This window comes from Lutra lutra, chromosome 1 (assembly GCF_902655055.1).
Source record: "Lutra lutra chromosome 1, mLutLut1.2, whole genome shotgun sequence".
Classification (NCBI taxonomy): Eukaryota; Metazoa; Chordata; class Mammalia; order Carnivora; family Mustelidae; genus Lutra; species Lutra lutra.
Window position 1 is genome coordinate 108,382,833 of NC_062278.1, and position 23,903 is coordinate 108,406,735.

At 56.6% G+C, this 23,903-nt stretch overlaps 2 protein-coding genes across 9 annotated transcripts; one reads left to right on the plus strand and one right to left on the minus strand.

Annotated features, from left to right (window-relative positions):
* The first annotated feature begins 37 nt into the window (after nt 1-37).
* On the plus strand, nt 38-9,583 carry FAM131A (family with sequence similarity 131 member A). 4 transcript variants are annotated; one of them, XM_047731941.1, is made up of 6 exons: nt 38-709; nt 1,902-1,962; nt 5,291-5,384; nt 6,052-6,234; nt 6,398-6,514; nt 7,831-9,583. In XM_047731941.1, the coding sequence occupies exons 3-6, from the start codon at nt 5,315-5,317 to the stop codon at nt 8,304-8,306; spliced, it is 846 nt and encodes a 281-aa protein (XP_047587897.1). In that variant the 5' UTR covers nt 38-709; nt 1,902-1,962; nt 5,291-5,314; the 3' UTR covers nt 8,307-9,583. The 4 variants fall into 4 exon arrangements, with proteins under 4 accessions (XP_047587897.1, XP_047587884.1, XP_047587892.1 ...); XM_047731928.1 differs by lacking the exon at nt 1,902-1,962 and adding an exon at nt 2,963-3,105; XM_047731919.1 differs by lacking the exons at nt 38-709; nt 1,902-1,962 and adding exons at nt 2,002-2,310; nt 2,963-3,105.
* Nucleotides 9,551-23,743, minus strand: CLCN2 (chloride voltage-gated channel 2). 5 transcript variants are annotated; one of them, XM_047731909.1, is made up of 24 exons: nt 23,537-23,743; nt 21,094-21,250; nt 20,810-20,941; nt 20,317-20,445; nt 20,097-20,230; nt 19,914-19,991; nt 19,746-19,824; nt 19,522-19,647; nt 19,337-19,421; nt 19,140-19,241; nt 17,984-18,068; nt 17,689-17,844; nt 17,233-17,302; nt 16,886-16,996; nt 16,446-16,659; nt 16,014-16,147; nt 15,591-15,763; nt 15,355-15,469; nt 15,080-15,153; nt 14,800-14,859; nt 14,610-14,648; nt 14,330-14,434; nt 10,227-10,313; nt 9,551-10,095 (listed from the first exon to the last, which is right to left on the minus strand). In XM_047731909.1, exons 1-24 carry the CDS (start codon nt 23,606-23,608, stop codon nt 9,901-9,903), a joined length of 2,712 nt encoding a protein of 903 aa, XP_047587865.1. In that variant the 5' UTR covers nt 23,609-23,743; the 3' UTR covers nt 9,551-9,900. The 5 variants fall into 5 exon arrangements, with proteins under 5 accessions (XP_047587865.1, XP_047587864.1, XP_047587867.1 ...); XM_047731908.1 differs by having other exon boundaries at nt 16,886-17,053; XM_047731911.1 differs by lacking the exon at nt 14,800-14,859.
* Nucleotides 23,744-23,903: the final 160 nt, after the last annotated feature.

Genomic DNA, 23,903 nt, shown 5'->3' on the forward strand with positions numbered 1-23,903 from the left:
CACCCCTCTTTCCTTTTCCCCTGTCCATGATTGTGGGGGGCTGTTGGAGGGTCACTGTCCGGGAGGGTTGGACCCTTGAAACGGACATAGTGGGGGCGCCCTGTTGGTTGTTAGGGGAGGAGAGACAAAGAGCTGTGGGGTGCTTCCAGAACACACTTGCTAGACTTAACTGTCCTAGCATGCTGTGATACAGGCCCCTGTGTATGGAGGTGGCCCTGCGTTTCAAGCTGTTTATAGCTAGAGAAGTCTTTTATGGCTTCAAGGTCTCATCTGTAAAAAAGAGGGGGCTGGATTCAAGGAGTCTGACCATCCCCACGCGGCGAGCCTGGCATCCGGGACCCAGTGAGTTCCCGCCCACCCTTTTCCCTCAGGGTTGCTCCGCATTCGGGCCTGGGAAGAGAGGACGAGGTGTTTCCGGACTCGGCCCCAGGCCGCCCCTGCGTGGCTGTGACGTGTTTCGCCCCGCCTGCCTTGGGTGGTGACGCGAATGGCCACGCCCCCGCGCTGACGTCACCGGCCCGGTTCCCTCTCCGGGGAGCGACGGCGGACGCGCGGCTCCCACCCCCTCCCCTCTCACGGGTTCTCCCCTCCCCGGTGGCGGCCGCGGCCCGACCCTGTGCTAGGCGATGGCCCGGGCCCCGAGCGCGGGCTAGCGTGCCTGGGTGCCCGGCCATGGGCTGTATCGGCTCTCGGAGTCCGGCGGGTCAGGGTAAGAGGGGGAGGCCAGGCACGGGTTGGGGAATTGGGCTGCGGCTGCCGGGTGCGCGGGCCGCGGATGGGTGGGGGCCTTGAGGAGGGGGCCGGTGTCGGGAGAGGGAGGAGCCTGCACCCGGGAGGCGGGACAGGCAAGAGGAAGGAGAGGGCAGGAGCGGAGAGGGGGCCAAATCCACTCGGCTTCGCTGCCACGGCCTGTCTGCTTCTGGGCTTTGCAGGCTAGACTCGTGGGCTTTCCACCTGGATTCCCACCGCTGAAGGGGGCAGGAGGCACACAGCCTTGGGAGGGGCAAGGTGTCCATGGCGACTGGCCTTCCACACCCACACACTCGTCGCTCCCACGCCCACACCTCTCCTTTACTTTGCCCTGGGAGTGGCTCTGTGGTGGGAACCTGCCTCTCCTAGTTGTGTCCCAGCCCCCTTAAGGGGGCAGTCTGCAAAGCCCGTCAAGCACCCCACTATGGAGTTTTTGGCTAAAAACTTATCTCCTCCCTTCAGAGTCAGATGGCTGATGGAGGAGACTGAGGCCCCATTTGGGGCACCTGTGAGCGCCCGATCACCTTAACTGTTTTAGTTCCCTTCCCCCACTCCCAACAAAAACAAATCATCCTACCTTGTGGTGAGAAAGAGGAGCCCAGAGAGAGGCCATTAGGGCTTCTTACAACTGCTGATCTCTGCTGCTTGGGTCTTAGTTCCCATTGATGGTGGTGCACTCTGGGGCCTGGCCTCAGTCCTTTGCAGCTGAGGTCCACCAGCCTATTTTTCTTAAGTGTCATGGATTTCTCCAAGCCTGAGGCCAGGTGGGGATTTGTGAGGTTGAGGGCTGGGTTTATAATGGGTCCTGGGCTTCCAGGGCAGGTGGTCGGTCATACAGGCCTTAACGTGGTTGGTACTTGAGATTCTTTGGAGCTAAGTCTCTGGCTGAGATTTGTGCTTTCCTGGGGTTCCCATGAGGAATTATGGGGTTTGTAGTCCTAAATTAACCTCATGACTTTTGAAGTTGAGAAGCTGCAGGCTGCTCTGATCCCTCTGGCCCTGCTAAGGCTTGAAGTTCAGGAAGTCATTCCCTCCTGTAGTCATCAGGAGAGAGTTTTGCTGACCTCAGAAATGGCTTTGAGAGCCCTGATTAGGTACCAGCTGGGGTCCAGGGATGGCCTGTAACCTTGTATCTTCCTTCTGGTTGGTAGCGTTTCTGGGGACCACCAGCTGGCTGAGGCTCAGGGACAGAGACGGCTGCTCCAGCTAAAGGTCAGTTGTGATGTACATTGCCTGTTGGCACCGTCTAGGGGATGGGCCTCAGCTTCCTGAGCTCCAGAGAGCTCTGCTGGGCCCCTTGTACTCCCACCTCCTCAAAGCCAAGAGGAAGGAGTGTTCTCCTTATGTGACTAGGCACAGGTTCCAAGTGGGGAGGGGACTGGCTCAGCATCCGGAGCCAAAATAAGAATAGAACTGGGAGCTGAGCCTGGAGCGGTTCTGGGCTTTTGGTTCTCTGCATCAACACAGCCAGCATGCCTATGATTTCTGTGCTGGGCAAAATGTTTCTGTGGCAGCGTGAAGGGCCTGGAGGACGATGGACTTGTCAGACAAGTCGCAGAGGTGAGACCAGCGACCGTAGATGTGATCTGGGAGGTGAGGGGAAGCTGAGGAATAGGGTCCTCAGGTGGCAAAAGGAAAATTACTCTGGCTTAGATATTGGGAACCAGGATGAAACAGGAACAACCAGGCTGGGGCCAGATAGGGCATTAGGAAAAAAGCTTTAGGGGGGTGGGGTGAAAGAAAAAATCATGGGTTTGTCAGAAGAGAAAAGAGCTGCGTACCAGCTGATGCTGGCGAGAGGAAAGAACCAAGAGAAGGAAGGCACCAAGCCTGTAAAGGGTCCAAGGCGGTGGTGGGGAGGAGGATGGCGATGGTGGTGGAAGAACGCAGTGTACTTTCCAAGAGGAATGGGTAGGCCGAGAAACCCAAGACTGAGAATTTATGAAGTTTAGGTTTCATCCCTAGGGTTCTGATGGCAAAATATCTCCAGAGGAGGAAGGGGGCCCACTGGCTGCCACAAAGTGGCCCCAAGGGCCTGAAGGTCAGGAATGTGAAATAGGGGTTTTCAGAATTGTGGAGAGCACCAGGTGGTTGCTGATATTCCGGGAGGTGGGGGATGGGTGAGGAGAAATGATATGGCAGCATCGGATAGAAAATGGGGATTTTGGCAGAAGTGGGAGTCCAGGTGAACAGCCTTTTCCCCACCCCTCAGTGGCCTCGGACCCCGCTTGGGCTGTGGAGTGGATCGAACTTCCTCGGGGCCTCTCTCTATCTTCCTTGGGATCTGCTCGGACCCTCCGAGGCTGGAGCCGGTCCTCCCGCCCTTCCTCCGTGGACAGCCAGGACTTGCCAGAGGTGCTGGGCCCCTGGTATTGGTAGGGGGAAGGGGGGGGCCGCATTCACATGAAGGGGATCTGTATCCCCCACCCCCGCCTCGCCAGCCTGCTTCTGGCTCCCTTTTCCTGCGAGCGGAGGCGCTATCCGGCCGGCGGGGCCCCAAGGCCGCCCCCGCGCCGGTCTGCTCTGCTCGGCGCGGTGCCAGCGGGCGGGCTTTGCTCCCGCCTTGGGCGCTGACGTCAGCGCATCCCAGGCCGTATCCCGGGAGACCCTGTTGCATGGTGATGGGTTGCCAGGGAGACACACACCTTTTCTCTGGGCCTGGGCCGCAGCTGCGCGGAGCGCCAGCAAGGATGGCAGTGGCTGGGGGCATTGAGGGGAGGGAGGGAGAACAAGCCAGGAAACACCCAGCAGGTGCTCCTCCCCCCGGGCCTGGCCGGAAGCTAACGGCGCCACCCTGGGGCCCCTGTAAGCCAGGTACTGAGGTGGGGAGGGGGGTGGGGGGTGGGGGGGGAGCAGAGGGTGGGGCTGAGGTCAAGGGAGCAGGTGGAGCCCCTCCTGTGAGGGGTGGGAACCTGATCAGGAGAGCTAGGCAATTCGGGGAGGGGACATGTGCCTCTGACTTCATTCATTCATTGAGGGAAACATTTGTGGGGCTTGCCAAAGAACACTGAACCAGGTGTGGGGTGGAGGTAGGAAGCCAGGTGAATCAGAGTCAGGCCCAGCCATCCCAAGATCCCTCAGGAGAGATGCAAGGGCAGTGCTGGGGTGGGGGTGGGGGGCTACTGAAGAAGAGAGAGAAAGCTGGACTGAAAACCTAAGAGGTGACACTGAGTCAGGCTTTAGATGGTAGGGAGCATTTTGTCAGACAAGGATGGCGTTCTTAGCCCCGGGGAGAGCTGGGTTCCTTTGCCTGGGAGGCAAGAGGGCTGTTTGCTGACAGGGAAGGTGGAAGTGGGCTTGTCCTGGGCAGAGGAGCTAGGTGGCAGATTCCGAGGCCTGGAAGGGGGCAGGAGGTTCAGAGTGGGCCCCTTCAGTGCCTGACTGTGAAGCTAGTACTTCACTGGGCAGTGGAGGAGCCCAGAAAAGATTTTAAATAAGGACATGTGACCAGTTGCACTCCGGGGAAGATTATTTGTTTACATTTATACTTTGCCTCATTCACTCAGCCTACGTATTTAGGAAGGTTACTCTGTACCAGGCCCTGTGCTAAACACTGGGGTGACCAAAAGAGACCAAATTCCTCCAAGAGCTAGAGACCAGTGAGGGGCACCAGTGACCAATAAGGAAACACACGAAGTAGACCAAGATTACACACACAGGGTATGTTCATAGAGGATGGTGACTTGCTACAGAGGGAGGATGGACAACTGGTACAGTAGTCAGGAAGACCCTGCTGAGGGTATGATGTTTTAGCCAAGACCCAAAAGATGAAAAAGAGCCAGCCAGCTCCAGGGGGAGGGAGGGGAACACTTACACAACATTCTAGGCTGAGAAAATCGCATGAATTGAGGGAGCTTGGGGGGGCCACAGCTGTGCTAATCTGGACATGGGGTATTGAGGGCTTGAGGAAGGGAGGGCAGTGGCAGTGGGAGTAGAAAGGATGAGCAAGCTTAGGGGAGAGTTGTTGGTAAATCTGAGGTTTGGAGTCAGGCTGAAGGGGCCAGTGGTTGGGTGATACAACGTCAGGAAGTCAGGAAGCAGGGCCAGATGTGGGAAAAGATACTGGGTTTGGTTTTGGTCATGCCGAGTCTGTGGCTGTAGAAACAGCTAGAAGACTGAGATGTCTGAAGACTGAGAGGAGGAGAGGGGCAAAGAGGAGAGAACCTGGAGGAAGTCCTTGATGGTGTAGCTTTCTCCCTTCCCCCTTTTTTTTTCTTATCAAAGGCCCCACTCCATGGTTCTTGACTTCCCAACCTGCCTCCTTCCCTCTGGGAGCTGGGAAGATGGGGCTGGGGGTGGCAGCTGCAGTTCTGCTCCTTCAGGTCAGCCTGAATCTCTGCTGCTCCTTGAGAGAACATGGCTTGCTGGCCCTGGCTTCTTACTGTCCCTCTTACATATCCCAGCAGCCACTGGCACATACGTGCTGCCCTGGCGTCTCTTCTCAGCTCCTGTATCCCCATGACACCTTGGGTGGGCTGTGGGCATGGAGGAGGATGCCGTGGTTGCTGGAGCACTGACCCTCTGCTGCTGTCAACCCAAGGTGAATGTTGGAGACACAGTCGCGATGCTGCCCAAGTCCCGGAGAGCCCTAACCATCCAGGAGATTGCTGCGCTGGCCAGATCCTCCCTGCATGGTACGCACCCTTCTCCCATCCCTCTGGCCACTTTGTCCTTCCTGCTTCCCTCCACCCCCTTTTTTTTTTTTTTTTTTTTTATTTGACAGAGAGAGATCACAAGCAGACGGAGAGGCAGGCAGAGAGAGAGAGAGAGGGAAGCAGGCTTCCCGCTGAGCAGAGAGCCCGATGCGGGACTCGATCCCAGGACCCTGAGATCATGACCCGAGCCGAAGGCAGCGGCCCAACCCACTGAACCACCCAGGCGCCCCTCCACCCCCATTTTTAAAAAGATTTTTATTATTTATTTGACAGAGACACAGTGAGAGAGGGAACACAAGCGGGGGGAGTGGGAGAGGGAGAAGCAGGATCCCTGCCGAGCAGGGAGCACAAAGCGGGGCTCGATCCCAGGACCCTGGGATCATGACAAACCAGTTAAAGGCAGACAGACCTTTAACTGACTGAGCCACCCAGGCTCCCCTGTCCGTCCTGCTTCCTTTTGCACATACCCTTCGGGACTATATCCTGTGAGCTGTAGCTGGGATCTCCCTCTTCCTCCCCTTCTCAGATGCAGCTCAGCTCCCTCCGCCGATCCAAAGGCACATGTGGACCCTAACTGCCACCACCCTTCCACGTCCCTCCATGGCCCGTGCCCTTAGCAGGCTTCCTCCTCCTGCCCCACCCGCAGGTATTTCTCAGGTGGTGAAGGACCACGTGACCAAGCCCACTGCCATGGCGCAGGGCCGAGTGGCCCACCTCATCGAGTGGAAGGGCTGGAGCAAGCCAAGCGACTCCCCTGCTGCCCTGGAATCAGCCTTTTCCTCCTATTCAGACCTCAGCGAGGGCGAACAAGAGGCTCGCTTTGCGGCAGGTGGGGACAGGGGTCAGCCACATGTTTGTCATTGGGATGCTCTTCCCACAGCCCCATCTCTTCTCTCTCTTGTCTCCAACCTGAGCCCTGGTCTTAGTTCTTCAGCTAATTAATCCTGCTAATGAACCTTCTCTGCTGATAAATTCTTTGGCCTCCCTGACAGGCGTGGCTGAGCAGTTTGCCATTGCAGAAGCCAAGCTCCGGGCATGGTCTTCAGTGGATGGTGAGGACTCCACCGATGAATCCTATGATGAAGACTTTGCTGGAGGAACTGACTCAGGTGAGGGGTAGGCAAGCAAGGCCAGTACTCCCAGCTGGTGGGACGGGGGGACTGCCTGAGAGGCCTTGTGATTCAGAGCTCAGTCTTCCGAAGGGGAGGGTAGGGGCAGACCCTGTCCAGGCAGTCGTTGACCTTCCAGGGGCAAGAGGGCTAGTCATGCTCATGGGTGGGCAGTCAGCAGCTGCAAACGGAGTAGTTCCTTTTGCACATATGCTGAACCTTCTCTGCCCATCTATGCTGTTGGGCCTTGTGGTCCAGAGACCTCGCTGACACCTTCTGGGCGACTACATCTCTTGGCGGCGGGGGAGGTCTGCTGTGCCTTGCCTTTTCGTTTCGGGGGAGCCTCTGGCCAGCTGTGGCAGCACAGATGGACTGGCAGCATAGCACCTCCCAGGGCCTCCGCCCCAGGCAAACAGGAAGGCATGCTGGGCCCGGACTGCCCACAGGGCTATGCTGGCTCAGGCTCAGCCTCCTTGAATTCCATCCGAGACCTGTCTCTGGGCTGTTCTCTGGGCCAGTGCTTGCAAAGGGGACCCTGCAGGGCTGTGCAGCTGTGCACGGCCCTCCTTTCATCTTCCAGTTCCTGGACCACATGGCTGACTTTTTCTGTAGCTCCTGGGCTCATGCCTCACAACACTGCCCCCATCCCTGTACGTCTTTGCCTTTGAAGACTGCCTCCGCCAGCCCCCACCCGTCCAGCTAATTAACAGATTCTCCAGGGCCAATCCAGGAGAGCAGATTGGCAATACATTAGACCTCTGCTGTGGTCCAGAGGTGACTGATTTGGGTGTCTGAGGCCAAGACGGAGCCTTGAACCACAAATGTTCTTGTTTGATTGAGTTCCAGGCCTGCTTTGACCCCTGGTATAATGATAATAACTTAACATTTATCCAAGGCCACTGCTACCCCACGTAGAACCTTTGTGCAGATTAGAAAAAAGCACCTCTTTCTCTGGCAGGCACAGCTCCATGTTAGGCCTCGCTGCTGGGTGAGCAGAGTGTGGGCTGAACTCCAGTCTGCACTCACTGCCTTGGACAGGTTCCTCTTGTGCGGGGAACCAGCAGCACCACCGTGTGTTATCTGTGCATTTATCGCCCTCTTACTGTATACTGTGTTCTTTTATATTGGATTCTGCAATTTACTGTTAAGGAAACGGAGGCCCTGAGAGGTTAAGTGACTTGCCCAAATCTACCCAGCTCCTACCCTTTCTCCCCAAAACTTGTGGTGCCGAGGCTGGAGCAGGGAGAATGTGACTTCCAGGTGGGCCAACTGAAACGGGGCAAGTAAGGCTATCTTCTTTTCTCTCCCCGCTGCAGAGATGGCCGGACAGCTGCCTCTGGGGCCCCATCTCCAGGACCTCTTCACTGGCCACCGATTCTCCAGGCCTGTGCGCCAGGGCTCTGTGGAGCCTGAGAGCGACTGCTCGCAGACCGTGTCCCCAGAGACCCTGTGCTCCAGTCTCTGCAGCCTGGAGGATGGGTTGCTGGGCTCCCCAGCCCGCCTGGCCTCCCAGCTGCTGGGCGACGAGCTGCTCCTCGCCAAACTGCCCCCCAGCCGGGAAAGTGCCTTCCGTACCCTGGGCCCCTTGGAGGCCCAGGACTCACTCTACAACTCGCCCCTCATGGAGTCCTGCCTTTCCCCCGCCGAGGAGGAGCCAGCCCCCTGCAAGGACTGCCAGCCTCTCTGCCCGCCGCTGGTGGGCAGCTGGGAACGGCAGCGGCAAGCCTCTGATGTAGCTTCTTCTGGGGTGGTGTCCTTAGACGAGGATGAGGCCGAGCCGGAGGAACAGTGACCCAGATCATGCCTGGTGGTGGCATGTGGCTCCTGGCCACCGCTGGGGGCAGAGCCTCTGTGCCCAAGTGCAGGCAAGAGGCTTCCGGCAGAGCTCCAAAGCCTAGAGGGCTCCTGGGAGCGCTCACTCCTCCGTTGTGTGTTTTGCATGAAAGTGTTTGGAGAGGAAGCAGGGGCAGGTTGGGGGCGCATGTCCTGCCCCCACTCCTGGGGTTTGCCGGGGGTTGCCCGGGGCCCCTGGGGCATGGCTACAGCTGTGGCAGACAGTGATGTTCATGTTCTTAAATCAAAAACGCCACATACACATTTCCTCCTTGGATGATGTGAACCCCTAAGGGGGTGGCTGTGACTGGGCCGTGTGAGGTGGAACAGGAGGGAGCCCGGCGCCCCCGCCCCCTTCCCCACGCCTCTCTCTTCTCTGCTTCTCTCCACCTCTAAGTCCATGTGCAGTGCTCGATAGAATCCCCCTACCCCAGGGTGGGCTGGCTCTTACCCTCCTGGAGCCTAGGCTTGAGCCATCCCCCAAGGGCCCCTTGCCCAGCTGGGCTCGTGCTGTGCTTCGCCTCTCCATCATCTCTAAATCTTCTTCTTTTTCCTAAAGAAAGAGGGGTTTTGGTCTGTTCTTTCAGTCGGGGTGTTCTCTGGGAGGCACTGGATTGATGAAAGCATCTACTCTCCACCCTTTTCCTGGCCCCTTGTAGGATGTGTGGGCAGGGTCCCAGCAGCTCCCAGCCTGTCTGGCTGCCCCATACCCCAGGTTCTCCTTAGAGCCGAGCTGGGAGGGAGTAGGTGGCCCTGGTTGCTGGGGCGCCGTGAATGACGGCCATGTTCTTCCAGAGAGGACCACAAGGGGGCCACGCGGGTGGCTGGGCAGCTGTCTGCTGACTCCTGAGCCTGGCAGGAACTGTGCCAACAAGTGACAGTCATATGGGAGTGTCTCTCCTTGGGGGAGGAGGAGGGTAGTGCCTTTCTTGGCTAAATCCAAGGCCAAACTACAGTACCAAGGGCCTCTGCCCCAGCTAGGGTTTGATAACCGAGCAGTGGCAGCTCTGTGGGTCAGGTATTCCATAGACCCAGCTCTGGAGCTGGATGGCTGTGGGGGCTGTGGGTGGCTGAAGAATTCGGAGCCTTGTAGGCTTTGGCAGGTGAGACGGCCCAAGGTAAGAACAAGAGCTGATGGGCACAGGCAGTCTATACATAAGTGGCTCATTAGGTGTTTATTTTGTTCTATTTAAGAATTTGTTTTATTAAATTAATATAAAAATCTTTGTAAATCTCTATATACATCTGGTCATTGGAGGAGGTTCCAGTATAAACCCATCTTAGTTCTACCCTTTTCCCCCTCCAAGGGGGAACAGGGGTCCAGTGCCTCTACCCCTACCCTGCCGGGCGGATGCTGGTCTTCCTGCCCATGAACACTTGCTGCAGGTGGGCACTCAGAGTCCGGGGAGGACGAACCGGGAGGAGCTTGGCACCCCCCAGGCCTGGAAGGGCTCCAGCCCTTAGTGTAACCACCTCCTTTCCCACAGCAGAAGGAACAGGAGAGCTTCAGGATCAGCATGGCCACTGCCATCCCAGGCTGCCCATCTAGGGGTTCACTGGCACTTGTCATCGCTGTCAGAAGGGCTCCCCTCCCGGGGGAGGCCATGATGGGAGTGGGGCCCCCAGAGTGCATGCACCTCCGTGGTCTCTGTGTCACTGCTGCTGGTGGCGCTGTCACGGAAGCTGGCAAGGGGTGGCCGCACTTTGACGCCCTGTGCTGTGACGGAGCCCTCAATTGCCTTCCGGAGCTGGAAGGAGGAGAGGGTCAGATGTGCAAACTCCAAGTTCCGTGCTCAGACCCCACCCCTCGGTGGGTTGGACGCAAGCCTGCATGCTTTTTTCGAAGCAGAAATGGTTTAGTGGCCACTGATCATCTCACCTCCTTTAAAGTGACAATCCCAATGAGTCTGCCGATACTGGTGACATAAGCGTGGTCCACTCCCAGTAGTGAGAAGATGGTGTGAGTCTGTGGGGTCGGGAGAAAACACACTGGACATCATGCGCAAGGGGACGGTTCTAAATCACTGGCCAAAGCAGCCCCGGACAAGGTGGGGCTGGGGGTAGGAGGGGCACTCTAGATGGTGGGGGGAAGGGAGGACCACAAGAGGGAAAAGAAGAATGAGAATGTTTCCACAGCCAAGCCTCAGAAACATGATAATGGTTATCTTTATGTTCCTTATGTTGATGAAGAAACAGAGGAAGGATTCTTCGTCCCATGTTAGAATAAAGGAGGATGACTGAGGAGAGAACTGTTCAAATGTGACACCTAATGATTGGCCAGGCACTAGGCTAGGTCTTTCTGAAATTAGCAATTAACTTCAGTCCTGTTCTGAGAAGTAAGGATGCTACCCATTCTATGGGAGAGGCAGCACAAGCTCAGTGGTGAAGTGACTTCACAGCTCCAGAAGCAGCTTTCCCTCATGCTGCCAAAGGAGGAAGTGTGGCATCAGTTCTGCCCAGGTGTCCAGTCACAGAGTGTCCCTGCCCTTTAGGGCAATGAGCCCTAAGCTCTGTGCCTCTCACCCCCACTTTAGTGGCTGACGCATGCTTCCCATTTGCCTCCAGCTGGCTGGCTCTTGGAAGTGGCCCCTCTCCCTGGCTCTGACCGTCTGTTGTGGGCGGAAGCACTCCATGTCTCACCTATAGTTCGGCTCTCCCAGGGCCGAGTAGCACCCCTGGTACTGTTCAGACGGAGCCTGAAGTCCAGGGAAGCAACAGCCATCCACAGCCTCCCATGTTTTTCTTGGTTTGGGCTCTCCCCTCAACTTTCACATGTAATCCCCAATGGCTCAAATTGTCAACCAGTTCCCCTTGTGTCCTAAGTAGATTTTCTTGGGCCAGATGTCTTGAACAACACTCTCCTGATATAGCACTTCCTGGAATTTGGGGCCTATCACTTATCACTGTGTTTTGAGTGTACTTGTAAGCTTCTTGGCTTAGTGTCTGAATCCAAATGGGCATTAATAACCCAGCTTTTCGAGTACCAGTTACTCAGAACTCATTATAACTGTCTGAAAGCTTTAAAAATATTTGCTTAAACAGTTACTAAATTTTTTTTTAGTAACAGACTTCCAAAACTTAACTCTCCAGCTAAGGCATGACCGTACCTACAACAGAAGTTAGAAGTTCAGTTTTAGAACAGCTTCTCTGTGCTCCTTTAATACCTTTATCATTACTGTCCTGTGGTTATTAGCAAGTTCTTCCTCCTATCTAACTTGAATCCTACGTGCTGCATGTTTCCTTTCCTTTAATTTCCTCCTCTGACTTCAAAGGGAAATATACCATTATGAGATTTCTTGTCTTAATAATCCTCTAACTTTGTCTTCTTATGGTTTAGTTATCCCTCTATCTTCTCCCAAGTATCCAAGTATCTAATAGATCATTCCCCTGGATTTTTTTTTCCACAGCCCTAGTGAGAATGAGCTTCTGGCAGGCTGTCTGTCTTTTAGGTTTGCAAACCACTGGTCCCGGGCAGTCACCAAGCACTGCTGATTTGCTTTCGGAACATCTTGGCCATTCTCTCTGATGCCCTCACCATCCTTACCACAACATCCTCGTGAGTTCTGTTTTTGGTCTCCCTTCCCTCCAACTTGGCTCTGCCATCCTATGAGCTTTCTCAAACTTGAATTAGAGCCCAGACTCCCCAGAATGGCCCACAAGACCCTTCCCAAAGCCATCCCAGCTGGTCTTTCCAGCCTCAGGTTCTGCCAGGCCCTTCAGCTTATAGTCTCACGTATTCACTCATCTTTTTTCTCAAAACATTTATTTCTTATACACGTCAACCCTTCCCTCACTACACTACCTTTTAAAATGTATAAACAGTGATAGGAGACATTCCTTACATATACTCAACTCCTACTATGGCCAGCACTGTTCTAAACATCCTGTATCCAGTCCTTCCTCCAAAGAAAAACCTTTGACAGAGTACTGATTCCCCTCCTACTGACAAGGAAAGTGAAGCCCAGAGAGGCTAAGAAATTCACCGAGGCTACACAGCCAGCTTACACATGGCCAACTGAGGATTTGGGTAAAAGCCCGGCTGGCCTAGCTTTGGCAACCTTGCCTCCCCCACTGCTTGCCTGCCTGCAGGTGGCCTCAGAATGAAAGTGGCATGGAGCTGGTAGGGCTGGCCGGCTCCAGTCTCCCAGCTTCCTAGTTTCCAATGAATTCTCTCTCCTCCTGAATGTTCTCCTCCTGAACTTGATTAGGCTACTACTGATTGATTCCTCAGGCCTGCAAGGACATTTTGAATTCTAATCTTTTATGTTCTTATCGCGCCCAGTTCTTTGTATTTTTGTTAGTCGGTTCCTCAAAGACTTCTTCTCTTCCTCTGATTTTTAAGTTTGTAACAAACACCTACTTTGTTCTTTTTCACTTTAATTTAATTAGACACCAGGAAGCCCATTGGAGGGCCTGCACATCTTGCGCTTGGAAACAGTGAACTGACCGGGAGGGACAACAACGTGGCTTTCTGAAAGAATCCTGGGATTGGGGCCAGGAAATCTGGGCTCTGGGCCTCATTCTGCCGTACTGACTCAGGCAAGGGACCTCCTCACTGCCTTAGTCTCCCCAGGTATTAATTAAAGTGGTTAAGTCCCCAGGCTTTTGGGTCAGGCTACCTTGGGTTCCAGTCTGATTGTGCTACTTACTAGCTGTGTGACATTGGGCAACTTGCTCAACTTCTCTGCATCTCAATGTCCTCATCTATAAAAACTGGAATATCACAATATCTATTTCACAGTCTTGTTATGAGGATTAAATTAAACATGAAGAGCTTAGCAAGTGCCTGACACATAGCAGACACTAAAAAAATGGCAACATTATTATCACCATCATCATCATGGGATATTTGAGGACTCAGTAAGATGACAGAAAACCTTTAGAGGGTTTAGGAAGAAAGGCTTTAAATAAAAACTCAGTGTATTCTCAGGCCTATGGATTTTCTTGCAATTGCACGTAGTTCCCCAGTTACTCTGATCTGAGATCTTTACCCAAAGGCTTATACATTCCTTTATTGCCTTTTGCTTTTTTTTTTTTTTTTTTTTTTTAATACCTTTTGCTTTTCTGTTTCTTTGTACCCTGTGCTTTCTGGCCAGCCCCTGCTTGTCTGAGATAGGCTGGCTCTTAGGCACAGTTTGTACCTCGGCTAGCTGCTGGGGCTGCAGATCTTGGGAGCCTTCCTCCGCTGCCTCCCGGCAGCCCCCATGTCTTGGAGGCGTGCACGGCTTAAATCTGTCAACAGTCGAGCTAAAATACTTGGGTTTTTACCCCAGCACCCTCCCGGGTTGCCCACATTCCCTTAGAAGCCTGCAGGGGTCCACTGATGCCGTGGCTCCGTGCTGGGGAGCCCCTCTCCCTCCACCAACCTGTCTGCACTCCAGTTTTCTCCCCACTTCTGCAGGCCGTCTTGCCCTTCTCCTGAGCTCGGTTTTCCTTTGGCCTACATTAAGTCAGACTTTCTGGGGTCTGACATTCCAAGCCCCCAAGATGAGGCGTTTCTCATCTTTGTTTCTCTCTTCTCTGCAGTGTCCCCACCCTACTTGGATGTTTGTTAGCTTGTTTATTGGATTTTCTTGTTCTGCTTGTTTCTCACCCATTTTTTCCCGCGTGGGTGTATCAGCCTTGTTGGGTGCTGGCAGTCTCCCGCCTGGCTCTGACCCTAGCCTGGCCTTCTGGCTTCCACCCAGCTCAAACGCTGTCTTTGTTGCTGCTTTGGTCCAGAGTTCCCTGGGGGCAAGGCTGACCAGAGGAAAAATGATGCCTGGCTCCCCAGTAGGCAGGAAGAGGCTAAGGGGCCCTGGCTCCCGGCCTCCCATCTTTTGAGGCGGTGTGTCTGAAAAACATCTCAGCAAAGAGCCCACCCTCTGCTGTCCTGTTTTCCCCCACTGGCCTGTGTCCAAAGCTGCTGGAGGACCTAGATCACCCCCCCCACCAACCCATGCTCCTGAGAGCCCAGGCCAGCCCCCGGGCCCTGGCCCCTACCTTGTGCAAAGAGGTCCGTTCCACTAGCTGGAAGGGGGCAGGGTCAATTTTGCAGTCACTGAAGTTGACAGGTTCATCCAGCTGTTGTTCCTCCCACTCCAGAATCTGAGAGGATGAGACCAAGAGGATTAGGGCAAAGGTGCCAATATCTGCTCTCACCTCCCTAAAAGCTGGCCTGCCCCTTTTCCCACCCCATGGTCCCTCCCATGGGGACAGTGGCAATGATGATGACTACATACTCCCAGGCAGAATGAGGGTCCAGAGTCCAGTCACACCTTACCTCCTCAGGGCTCATCTCTCCTTCCAGGTCTGAGTCACTCTAGGAGAGAGGGAGGGAGGTTGGCAGCTAGTGGTTGCCGGGAGGTGGAGGAAGGTGTATCCCCCCATCCCAACTTGGAGAGGCTGACGCCCTAGACCCCAGCCCTCCCTGGCTAGTGCTCCTGAGCTGCAGGAAGGAAGAGAGCGCTTACCGCCAGGGAGATTCGGACCCGCTTCAGCTTGCGCTTGTCACCTGATTCCGACTTCTCCAACTTTGTTAGAGCCAGAGAGAAGAGGAGTTGATGTTACAGGGAGGGAGGTGAGGGTAAGCAGCAGAGCTGAGAGGAAGGGCACGCAGCAGGGACAGAGCTGACGTCTGGGAAGGCAGAAGGGCAGGGAGAATGGAGGTAGGCTTTGCAGGGTAAATGGAGAGGTGGTCTCAGTGTCAGAGAGAGCTGGAAAGAAAGAGACAGAGAGACTCCAACCACTCACCTCTGAAGCAGCCTCGGGGGGTGGACTGCCACAGAAGAGGCTCCTGAGAGCGATGCCTGCCTGCTCCATGTTCCCTGTGTTCCCAAACACAAGGCGGGGGGGGGGGGGTGGTGGCAATGTCATCTCTGAGGGAGAGGACCAGCAGGAGGTGAGGAGGGCAAGAGGAGGGTATCCAGGTTCTATCCCAGGCCTGTCTGGACAGCCTCTCACCTGGGCTGTGATCAAGTAAAATCTCAGGGGTGGGATCTGGCTCTGTTGGTGGGAGGCAGGCTCACCTGTGGGACTCTCCCCAAGGTTCACGGTGTTGCTGGGCCCCCTCTTGAGAGCAGGCTTCAGGGGCTTGTGAGTGTCTCCCCGAGCTGCAGGGAAACCTGAGTCCTCTGTGTTCACCTACACGGGCAAGGAAGGGGCTGGTGAAGGCTATGGCCCCAGATTGCCTCTATGTCGCCCTCCCAATCAGTCTACATGGCATTTAGGAAGTTTGTGCGCCTGTGGCTCTTTTCCTCCTCACCTGGAAGCGGACAGAGGCCTCAGGGCTGGGGGGACTTTCCTGATCAGGAGGTGGGGAGGTCTGGGCAGCCCGACGCTCTTGCGCATACTGCCTCCGGCGAGCTGGGCTCAGCTGGGCTGCCAGCAAAGCCACCACCTGTGAGCGCTCAATGGAGCCCAGGAGGATCATGGACTCTGGACAGAGCAGGAGCGAGGACTCAGTAGCTGGGGGGGAGGTCCTCCTACCCACCCGTCTGGCCTTCTTTCACACCTGGAGTGTGGCCTTGAACACAGGCCACATACCAGAGGGAACTCCTGGATGGCAAATGCTGGCCTGATCCCTTTAGAACCAAGGACACTGGTTCTGAGCTTCCTGCACTCTCCCCCTTCCTGAGTGGCAACCCTGGGAGATGACGCTAGCACTGGGGTCCCCTCCTGCTCTCACCAGGGGATTCTACGAGAGCCAACATGCGGCCCTTGGTCCTGTGCAGAGCCAGCCGAAGGTCTCGGAAGGTGCAGCTGAGGGCCACATAGGGAACGTCCCGTACCATGATGTCCTCCACTCGCATCCGGTATTGCCTGAGGGCAGACAGGAGGCACTGGGTTTGTGCTTACGATGGGTAGGGTGGCCCAGAGCACTACATCCCAGGGCCTTAAAGAAGGCCCTAAAGCCTACAGGGACAAGAGCTAAGAGGCAAGGAGTATGATCAAGTGGGGCCAGCCATGGCTCCCCCACATGTGGATGGGGCAGCTCTGGCCAGAAGGGAGCAGGGCAGCTGGTCTTCCAGCTTCGCTGGCTGAGGACCTGGCTGGAGATGGGTCTGAGGGGTCCTCCCGACCCTCACCCACACCCCCCTTGTCGCCCAGCCCTCCATACTGGTGGCGGCCCCAGCCCAGCTCAGGCAGATAGGGCAGTTTCTTGATCCGGATGATGCTGTCATAGAGTGAGGGCTGTAGGCTCTGGGCAACGGCGTTGGCCAGGATGACGGCGATCATGACGGGTAGGATGTGGGCGATCTGGCCCGTGAGCTCGAACACGATCACAGCCGTGGACACTGTGTGTGTCACTGCTCCTGCCAGGGCGGCCGCCCCTGAAGAGAGGCACCCTGAGTCTCCTCAGGGTGCCCAGGTTCCCAGAGGACCCTCCCTGCCCAGAGGTGGTCCTCTGGGAGCCTTCAGAGCCACCCAGTTACAGACGTGGGAACTGGCTTCTGCATCTGAGGTTAGCCTGGTTTCTGCCAGCAGGGGGCACCAGAACCTCAGACGTGGTGGCCAGGCCAGGGGTCTTCAAGACAGGTGGGGCTCCAGAGCACTCACCCACCACTGCATAGCCCCCAGGAACGATCCGGTAGGTGCTGCCGTCAGTGTGAATCCCGTCTGGGAACCAGGCAGCCATGCTTTCGCCCACCAGACGCCCGAATGCTGCTCCTTCAGGGAGGGGGGTGGGAAGAGAAACAGGTAGTGGAGGGGGGAGGGTGGGGGGCACTAGGAAGAAAGAGGGTCAGAAGGTGGGGAAGGGGCCAGTGGGTCACTCAGTACAGGGGACAGTCCAGGGGGGTGGGGGCTGGGGCTGGGGCTGGATCAAAACCCACTCCCAGGCAGAGAGGGGACAGCCGGCGGATGGGAAGGGTGCAGGCAAGGACAACAGGCAGCTGAGAACTCACCAATGACAAAGACTGGCATGAAGGCCCCACAGGGCACTGGGATGGTAGTGGCCAGTGCAGACATCCAGAACTGTGGGCAGGAGGCCGTTCAAACAGGCAGGAGTCCCCGCCAGGCCCCTGACAGCCCCCAGCTCCACCCTGAGGAGCCTACCTTGCTTATTATCCATCAGGCACAAATTCCCAGCTCTCCCAGAATCCCCCAGAGGTGAAAGAAGGAGGAGGACTCCAGAACCAGATGGCTTAGGTTCAAATCTCACTCTGCCATCTCACTCTGGGCCAATTATGTAACCTCTTTGTGCTTGGACTTCCCATCTTTAGGACAGGGCTACTGACAGTTCCTTTCTCACAGTACTGTTGTGAGGCTTAAGAGGAATTACCGTACGGGAAGTGCTTAGAACAGTGTCTGGCACCTGGCAAGCCCAGGTCAGCATTAGCGACATACGTAAAGAGCCCTACCTTCATGAGAATGAAGACGACCAAGGTGAGGAAGACATTGGCACGCGGTGGGCTCCAGGCCTGTGAGGTTCCTGGTGGCTCGAGGTCCTCCACCAAGCCCTGGCGGACCCATGTCCGGTTGTCAAACAGGGTGACCAGAGTTTCTTTCTGTGAGAGCTACAGGGGAACAGGCGTGCCTCAGGCCGGCGGACAGCCAGCATGAATGGTCTCTGACCCACAGGAGAGCAAAGGCTGTTGGGTTTAGAAGGGATATACCCCAAGGCAAAGCCCAAGTCTCTGTTCTGCATGGATTTACCTGTCCGGCCATGAACTGTCCAAAGCCAGGGGGGAAGGTCAGAGTGGAGATGAGCAGGGTCACCAGAGCCGGGAAGAGCAGGCGTCTAGAGACGTGGGTTTCATAGCATCAAACTCGGGCGGTGTACCTACTACAGACTAGTGACAGTGGTGCCCTCATACACCTCAGGGATGACATCACAGTGGAGTCCTGGCCCTTACACAGAAGCACACAGTTGTGAGCGAAGGTCCCCTTTGCTGTTCCTGGTGTGATGGCTCCAAGGGAGATGGCCATTGGGGTTCTTATAAACCCAAATGCCTCTCTGTCAGCTTGTAACTACCCAGGTAGGCAGCAGAAAGGCCAATCCCCCGCCCCACCCCGCTCTGGGACACCTCTGAGCTGTGACTCCTCCCCTGCTCTCAGGAGCCCCAGCGGAAGGGTGCAGGGTGCATCGTGTGAGTGTGGAGAAGTTTCTGCCTCTGTCTCTCTTTCTGTGGTGACTTAGAGTGAAGGTGAGTGTTGGGGAGAGCTGGGGTCACTCATGAAGTTGACCAAAGGTGCCAGAGGGAGCAAGTTCAGTGGGCTGCCCTTTCTCTGAAGGACATCAGTCCCAAGAGAAGTCATGTCTCAAGCCTCCCCACTCCCGATCCTCAAGGTCACAAATGAGAGAGCTGCACTCTGGAGATTAAAAAAAAACTCACCTACCTCCATGTTTCCACAGCGGGAATTAAGACTCAAACACTCTCCAGGGAGCACTGCCATCTGGCCCGGCCAAAGCCAAGGGCCTAAGGAAGGCTTAGTCTTTCTTTTTTTTTTTTTTTTTAAATATATACTTATTAAAATTTTCATTTTTAAGTACTCTCTACACCCAATGTAAGGCTCAAACTTACAATCCTGAGATCAAGAGTGGTGTGTTCTACTGACTGAGCCAGCCCGGTGCCCCATGGAAGTCTTACTCTTTAATCTAAAATGCCTTGATGAAAAATCCAGAAGTGCCAATTTTGAAGTAACCTATAAAAAGCCAGAATGTTCAATCATCCTGGAAAACACCATTGGCTGCTGTTCTCAACCAAGTGCTATCTCACTGGCACCTTTAACTGCTATCTGCCATCTCATGGGTCTCTGGCCAACCCCCCACCCCCAACCCAGAGAGGCCTAGAGCCCAGATCCAACTCACTTCTTCATGAGGAAGCGGTTGATGGTTTTCTGCTTCCGCATCACCTGCACAATCTTCCTGTTCAGGTAGACGAAGAGCGCTCCCCCAAAGCCACTGGCAATACTGGAGAGGGGAGAAGCACCAGAGTAAAGTGGGGGGAGGTCTTCCCTCTTTCAGCTCCTTGTCCCTGATGCACCCTGGTTCCCTGAGCCTCTCACCCAATGACAGCAAAGGCTGGCAGCTCCTGGAGGTCAAAGGGGAAGTCAAGCCGGAACCGGGTTTTGAAGAGAGCCGTAATGGTCTCTGAAAGGAAAGCAGAGGCACGGAGGGAGGCAGGTGTAGTGTGCGGGCCCCTCCGGAACCATCTCAGGGGCTCTCCTCAACCCCCAGCCACCCCACCGACCTTCATCACGGTTCCAGACTGCCAAGACCCGGAAGATGAAGGCACTGAAGGTGGCAGCAAAGAAGCCTCGCCAGTAGTTCCGCACTGCGAAGAAGGTGGACGTGACCTCGATGCTGAACAGGACGCCTGCGTGGGTGGGGGGGACAAGGCACAGTGCCGCCTGAGGCCTGGGCCTGAGGAGGGGAGGCCAAGGGCACGGCTGGGGGGCTCGCCCCACTGCCTACCTCCAATAGGTGCCGCAAAGCAGCAGCCTACGCCCACGGCACAGGCGGCGGCCAGCATCTCTGTGTTCCGGGATTCATTCTGCCAAGAGCCGCGGTGGTGGGGATGGGTGTCAGCATGGTCCCTGCAGCCCACCCTACCCCTCTACCTTCTCCCAGGGTCCCCCTCACCTCATAGATGCCCCCGAAGAGGGAGAGGAACTTGCTGAGCAGGGCGGCACACATGCTGGCGATATGCACGAAAGGGCCCTGGGGGGTAGGGACAAGTGCTGAGTGGGTAAGGGACACACCCTGACCCTGGCCTGTCTTCTTCTCCCCCTGGGAGGGACTCCTTCAGGCCCATCCTGGGGTTACCTCTTTGCCAAGGGGCATCCCACTGCCCAGGGCACAGGTTAGCCCAATGACCTTGGCAACAAAGGTCTTCAGGGTGAGGTATTCCTTCAGCACCACACCCCGCAAGATGGTCTTCATCTCAGGGATGCCGGAGCCTGCACAGGTGACGTCCCGGGAGAGTCATTTGATGTGGCAGTTCCAGGACTTCCCCTCCCTGCCCTCCCCTTCTCTCTCACTGTACCGACAGCCTGAGGAGCCAGGATCTGTGTGAATCCAGCTGAGAAAGTGATGAGGACGATGGGGTAGGTGACCCAGGCCAGGTACTGGAGAAAGAGGCTGGTGTTCAAGCCCCGGGACATCCACTGTTGAGCTGCGGGGAGAAGAGCTGCTGGGACCTCAGAAGTACACACCCAGTCCCCACCTAGCACTGCGACATACTGATATGGCAAGCTATCCCAGGGAATGCCGATTGCAGAGAGCCTAGGCACAAGGGGTAGAGAGGGGGCCCTAGAGGGCATTCGTGGGGACAAAGATCACAATAGTAAGCTGGTCAGTTGGGGAGGGGAGGGAAATTTTGGCCTACGGGAGGGGCAGTGATGGTGCCTGAACAAGGGGCAATCAGGCTGGCTGGGGAAAATGGTCAGGCACCAAGGAGCCAAACTACTTGGACAAGCATGGCATGGAGGAAGCAGGTTGCTTCTTCCCATCTGCTGCTTGCCAGCCCTTGTCCTTACCCTGCAGACAGGCAGCGATGGCATAGTCCATGGCCCAGCTGACCAGAGCCATGAGGAGCCCCAGCAGGACCAGGAAGATCCAGTCTTCACCAACCCTGGACACCAGGAACTTATGGCAGCGTACGGAACAGACTGCGAGCAGGGCAGAGAAGAGTGGGCAGGCTAGCACCAAAGTGCTCCTACCTCTGCCCCACTCCCAACCTGCCATCTCCCAGTGGGTAGCTCTACGGAACCCACCCCCCTAGGCAAGGCAGCCAGGTCTCCTGCCCCAACCCAGGTCTCACTGCGGCATTGGGCGCAACGGCTCTGTCCATATTCCAGAAGCTCTGGAGGAGCCCGAGAGGAAGGTGGACCCCTCCAGGTCTCGGGCCCTCCCAGGCGAATCCGAGCAGCTTCCTCTTTGGCAAAGGCCCCAAGGTCCTGAGTATACCGGCCATACATCTGAGCAATGGGGAAGATGGGGACATCAGCAGATGTGGGCTGAATGGGGACCACTGCATCAATTCCCCTGCTCCCAGCCGCCACACTATATGCCCCCTCTTGAACCCACAGTTCCCATTTTGACTTGGGGTGTGGAAACAATGCACACTGTGGATTGTGGGGGCTGTGCTGGCCAGACTGATGGGGACAGTCAAGGTATAGGGCACAGTGCTGGGGGTGGCAGAATAATTGGTCCTCTTCTCCCAGGCCTGCCTGGGAGCATGGAGGATGAGTGGGAGGGAAGTCCCCAGAGGAGGAAAAGATGGAAAAACCTAAGGCAGTCCAAAAGTGGGAGGAGGGAAGGTCAGAGAATAAGGGATGGTCAAGGACGGAAGGGTAACAACAATGAGGGCCTCAGGGAGCTGGGGGCAGCTGAGTTGGGCCTAGGAGCAGGCGGGGCCTCAATCCTTATCACGTTCCTGCTGGGCTTCTAGCCTGTGACCAACACCACGGCACCCTTCCCACCCACCCTAATCCTCTTGTCCCCATTCTCCACCCCTACCCCCCCCACACCGGCCTCCCAGCCCCAGCTGGGAGTGGAAAGTCTCTGGGTGGGTGGAGAGTGTTGGGTGGCCTTAGCCCCACTCTGGAGCTGCCCTGAGTCCATTGGGGGGCTGGGGGGCGGCAGAAGCGGATGGCTGGGCTTGTGACTGGGGATGCTGGGGTGCTGGGAGGGAGAGTCGCTGAGCCTCAGCTAGACCTGCCAAGCTGGGCGTGTGTTGGGGGGCGGGGAGGAGTAGATTCCGGCTGCCACCCGCAGAGCTTCGGGACACAAAGGGCTCCTGTTGGGGCTGGGGTTGGTGGGGGGGGGCGAGGGAGGGAAAGATAGAGATGCAGAGAGAGAGAGAGAGAGAGAGAGAGAGAGGAGAGGGAAGCAGAGAGAGGAGAAAGGGAAAAGAGAGCCCAGAGGAAGAGGCAGAAAAGAGAAAAGAGGAGAGGAGAGGGGAAGAAGGAAGGAGGAAAAGAGAGAAAGAGAGTACAAAGAGGCAGGACACTGCACGAGGGGGAGGTGATAGGGTATGAGAGAAAGACAAAGGGATTAGAAGGAGACGGGGGAGAGGTTGGAGCAGAGAGTGTTGGGAGAGAGCCTGACCCTGAGGATTGGTTCCAGAGATAGAGACCAGGCGGAGGAGGTAGAGATGGGGCTGGTGCAACCGACAGACAGCATTTCAGAGGTCAGGTGCCTGGCTTCCTTGCCCAAAGACCCATTCTCAGCCAGTGCAGACTGATAGACACCTCCCCCACTAGCCAAGGCTTGCCCCTCTCCCCTTGTTCCACCCATGCCCTTGCCACCTCTCCCTGCCATCCTGTTTCATCCAGTCTCTCTCATAACGGGCACCTCCCAGCCCCAGCTACAGCCCAGGACCTCTCCTCCTGGAGACGTTCCCTCCCTGCCTCCTTCCTGGGCAAATTCCAACCCAAGCTGGTAAAAAGGAGCCACAGAGCCCACTCCATTCCCTCGAATTTGGGTCCTCTGCCCTGTGACACAAGAAGGGGCAAAAGGCTTTGGAAACATTAAGTTACAAGGGTGGCCATAATCAGCTCACAGCGCCAGGACCCCTGCTTCTGAAGAGGTCCAGGGACACCCCTGAGGTGGGTGGGGGCTGGATACCCAGAGTCAGCATGGACAAAGGTCCCCATTCCCACACCCATTCCTGCTTGACACATCCTCCCTAAATTTCCTGTACCCGGGGATGGCAGGCCACCTCTTCCCCCAGAGAATCCGGAGGGGTTCCTGCCAATGCTGGGTTGCCAGCCCCCACAGGGGTAAGGGCTGGGGCTGGGTTTGGGTCTGAACATCTTTCTACAGACTCTTGTTTCTACTTCCAGCATAGTGCCAAGCACTTAGTGGGGACAGAGGGAGTGTCTCGGATGGTGGAAACGGGAGGGAAAAGAGAAAAAGTTCAAGGGTGAATGGTGCTGGGAAGGGGGTAGTGGGGTGCTGAGACCTCAGCCCAGGTGGTGAGGGGGAGGAGCAAAGAAAACGCGTATGTTGGGGTGGTAAATGGAAGGACACCTGGGATAAGCACCTGATGTCCTTGTCCTCTGCAGTGCCCCCCGCCCCCCGCCTCGGTTGCATGCAGCTTTCCACCCTTTAGCCTTCCAGCCTCTCAGGCCCTTGAGCCTCAGTTTCCCCAGCTCAGAAGGCTAGGGTGGGGTTAGGGTAGGCCCCTGGGCCTCGCGCTTCCAAGGGTAACCCGGAGCAGCGGTCCCCGAGTATACTCCCGAGGGCTCGTCTCGGCTTACCAGGGTCTGCTCGTACTGCAGCGCCCGCGGCTCCATCCCTTCCGCCGCCGCCGCGGCCCCCGCGGCCGCCATCTCTGCCTACAACCCTCTGGCCTCCCGCTGCGGCTCGGGCTCGGGCCCGGACTCCGATCCCGGCCCGCAGAGCCCCCGCCCGTAGCCGTCCCGTCCCTGCCGCCCCGGCGGCCGAGTGCAGAGTGCGGCGGGCCCCGGGCGGGCGCTGCTGGCTCAGCCTCCCGCTCGCGTCCCCTCCTCGGCGGGCGGGCCGAGGGCGGTGCCCTCCGCGCCGCTCCGCCCGCCAGCCCATCCACAGGGGCCGGCCCAGCCGGGCGGGGGTCTGCGTTGGAGCCGCCTCCCGAACTGCCGGGAG

Excerpts from the sequence above, each read along its gene's own strand:
- CLCN2 (XM_047731908.1), bottom strand. The coding sequence starts at position 23,608 with ATGGCGGCCGCGGGGGCCGCGGCGGCGGCGGAAGGGATGGAGCCGCGG. Across the intron at positions 20,942-21,093 it reads CCGTTGCGCCCAATGCCGCA|TCTGTTCCGTACGCTGCCAT; the intron begins GTGAGACCTGGG and ends CCCTGCTCGCAG. Across the intron at positions 14,649-14,799 it reads GGGTCCGAATCTCCCTGGCG|AGTGACTCAGACCTGGAAGG; the intron begins GTAAGCGCTCTC and ends CCTCTCTCCTAG.
- FAM131A (XM_047731919.1), top strand. The coding sequence starts at position 2,223 with ATGCCTATGATTTCTGTGCTGGGCAAAATGTTTCTGTGGCAGCGTGAA. Across the intron at positions 2,311-2,962 it reads TTGTCAGACAAGTCGCAGAG|TGGCCTCGGACCCCGCTTGG; the intron begins GTGAGACCAGCG and ends CCCACCCCTCAG. Across the intron at positions 6,235-6,397 it reads AGAGGCTCGCTTTGCGGCAG|GCGTGGCTGAGCAGTTTGCC; the intron begins GTGGGGACAGGG and ends CCTCCCTGACAG.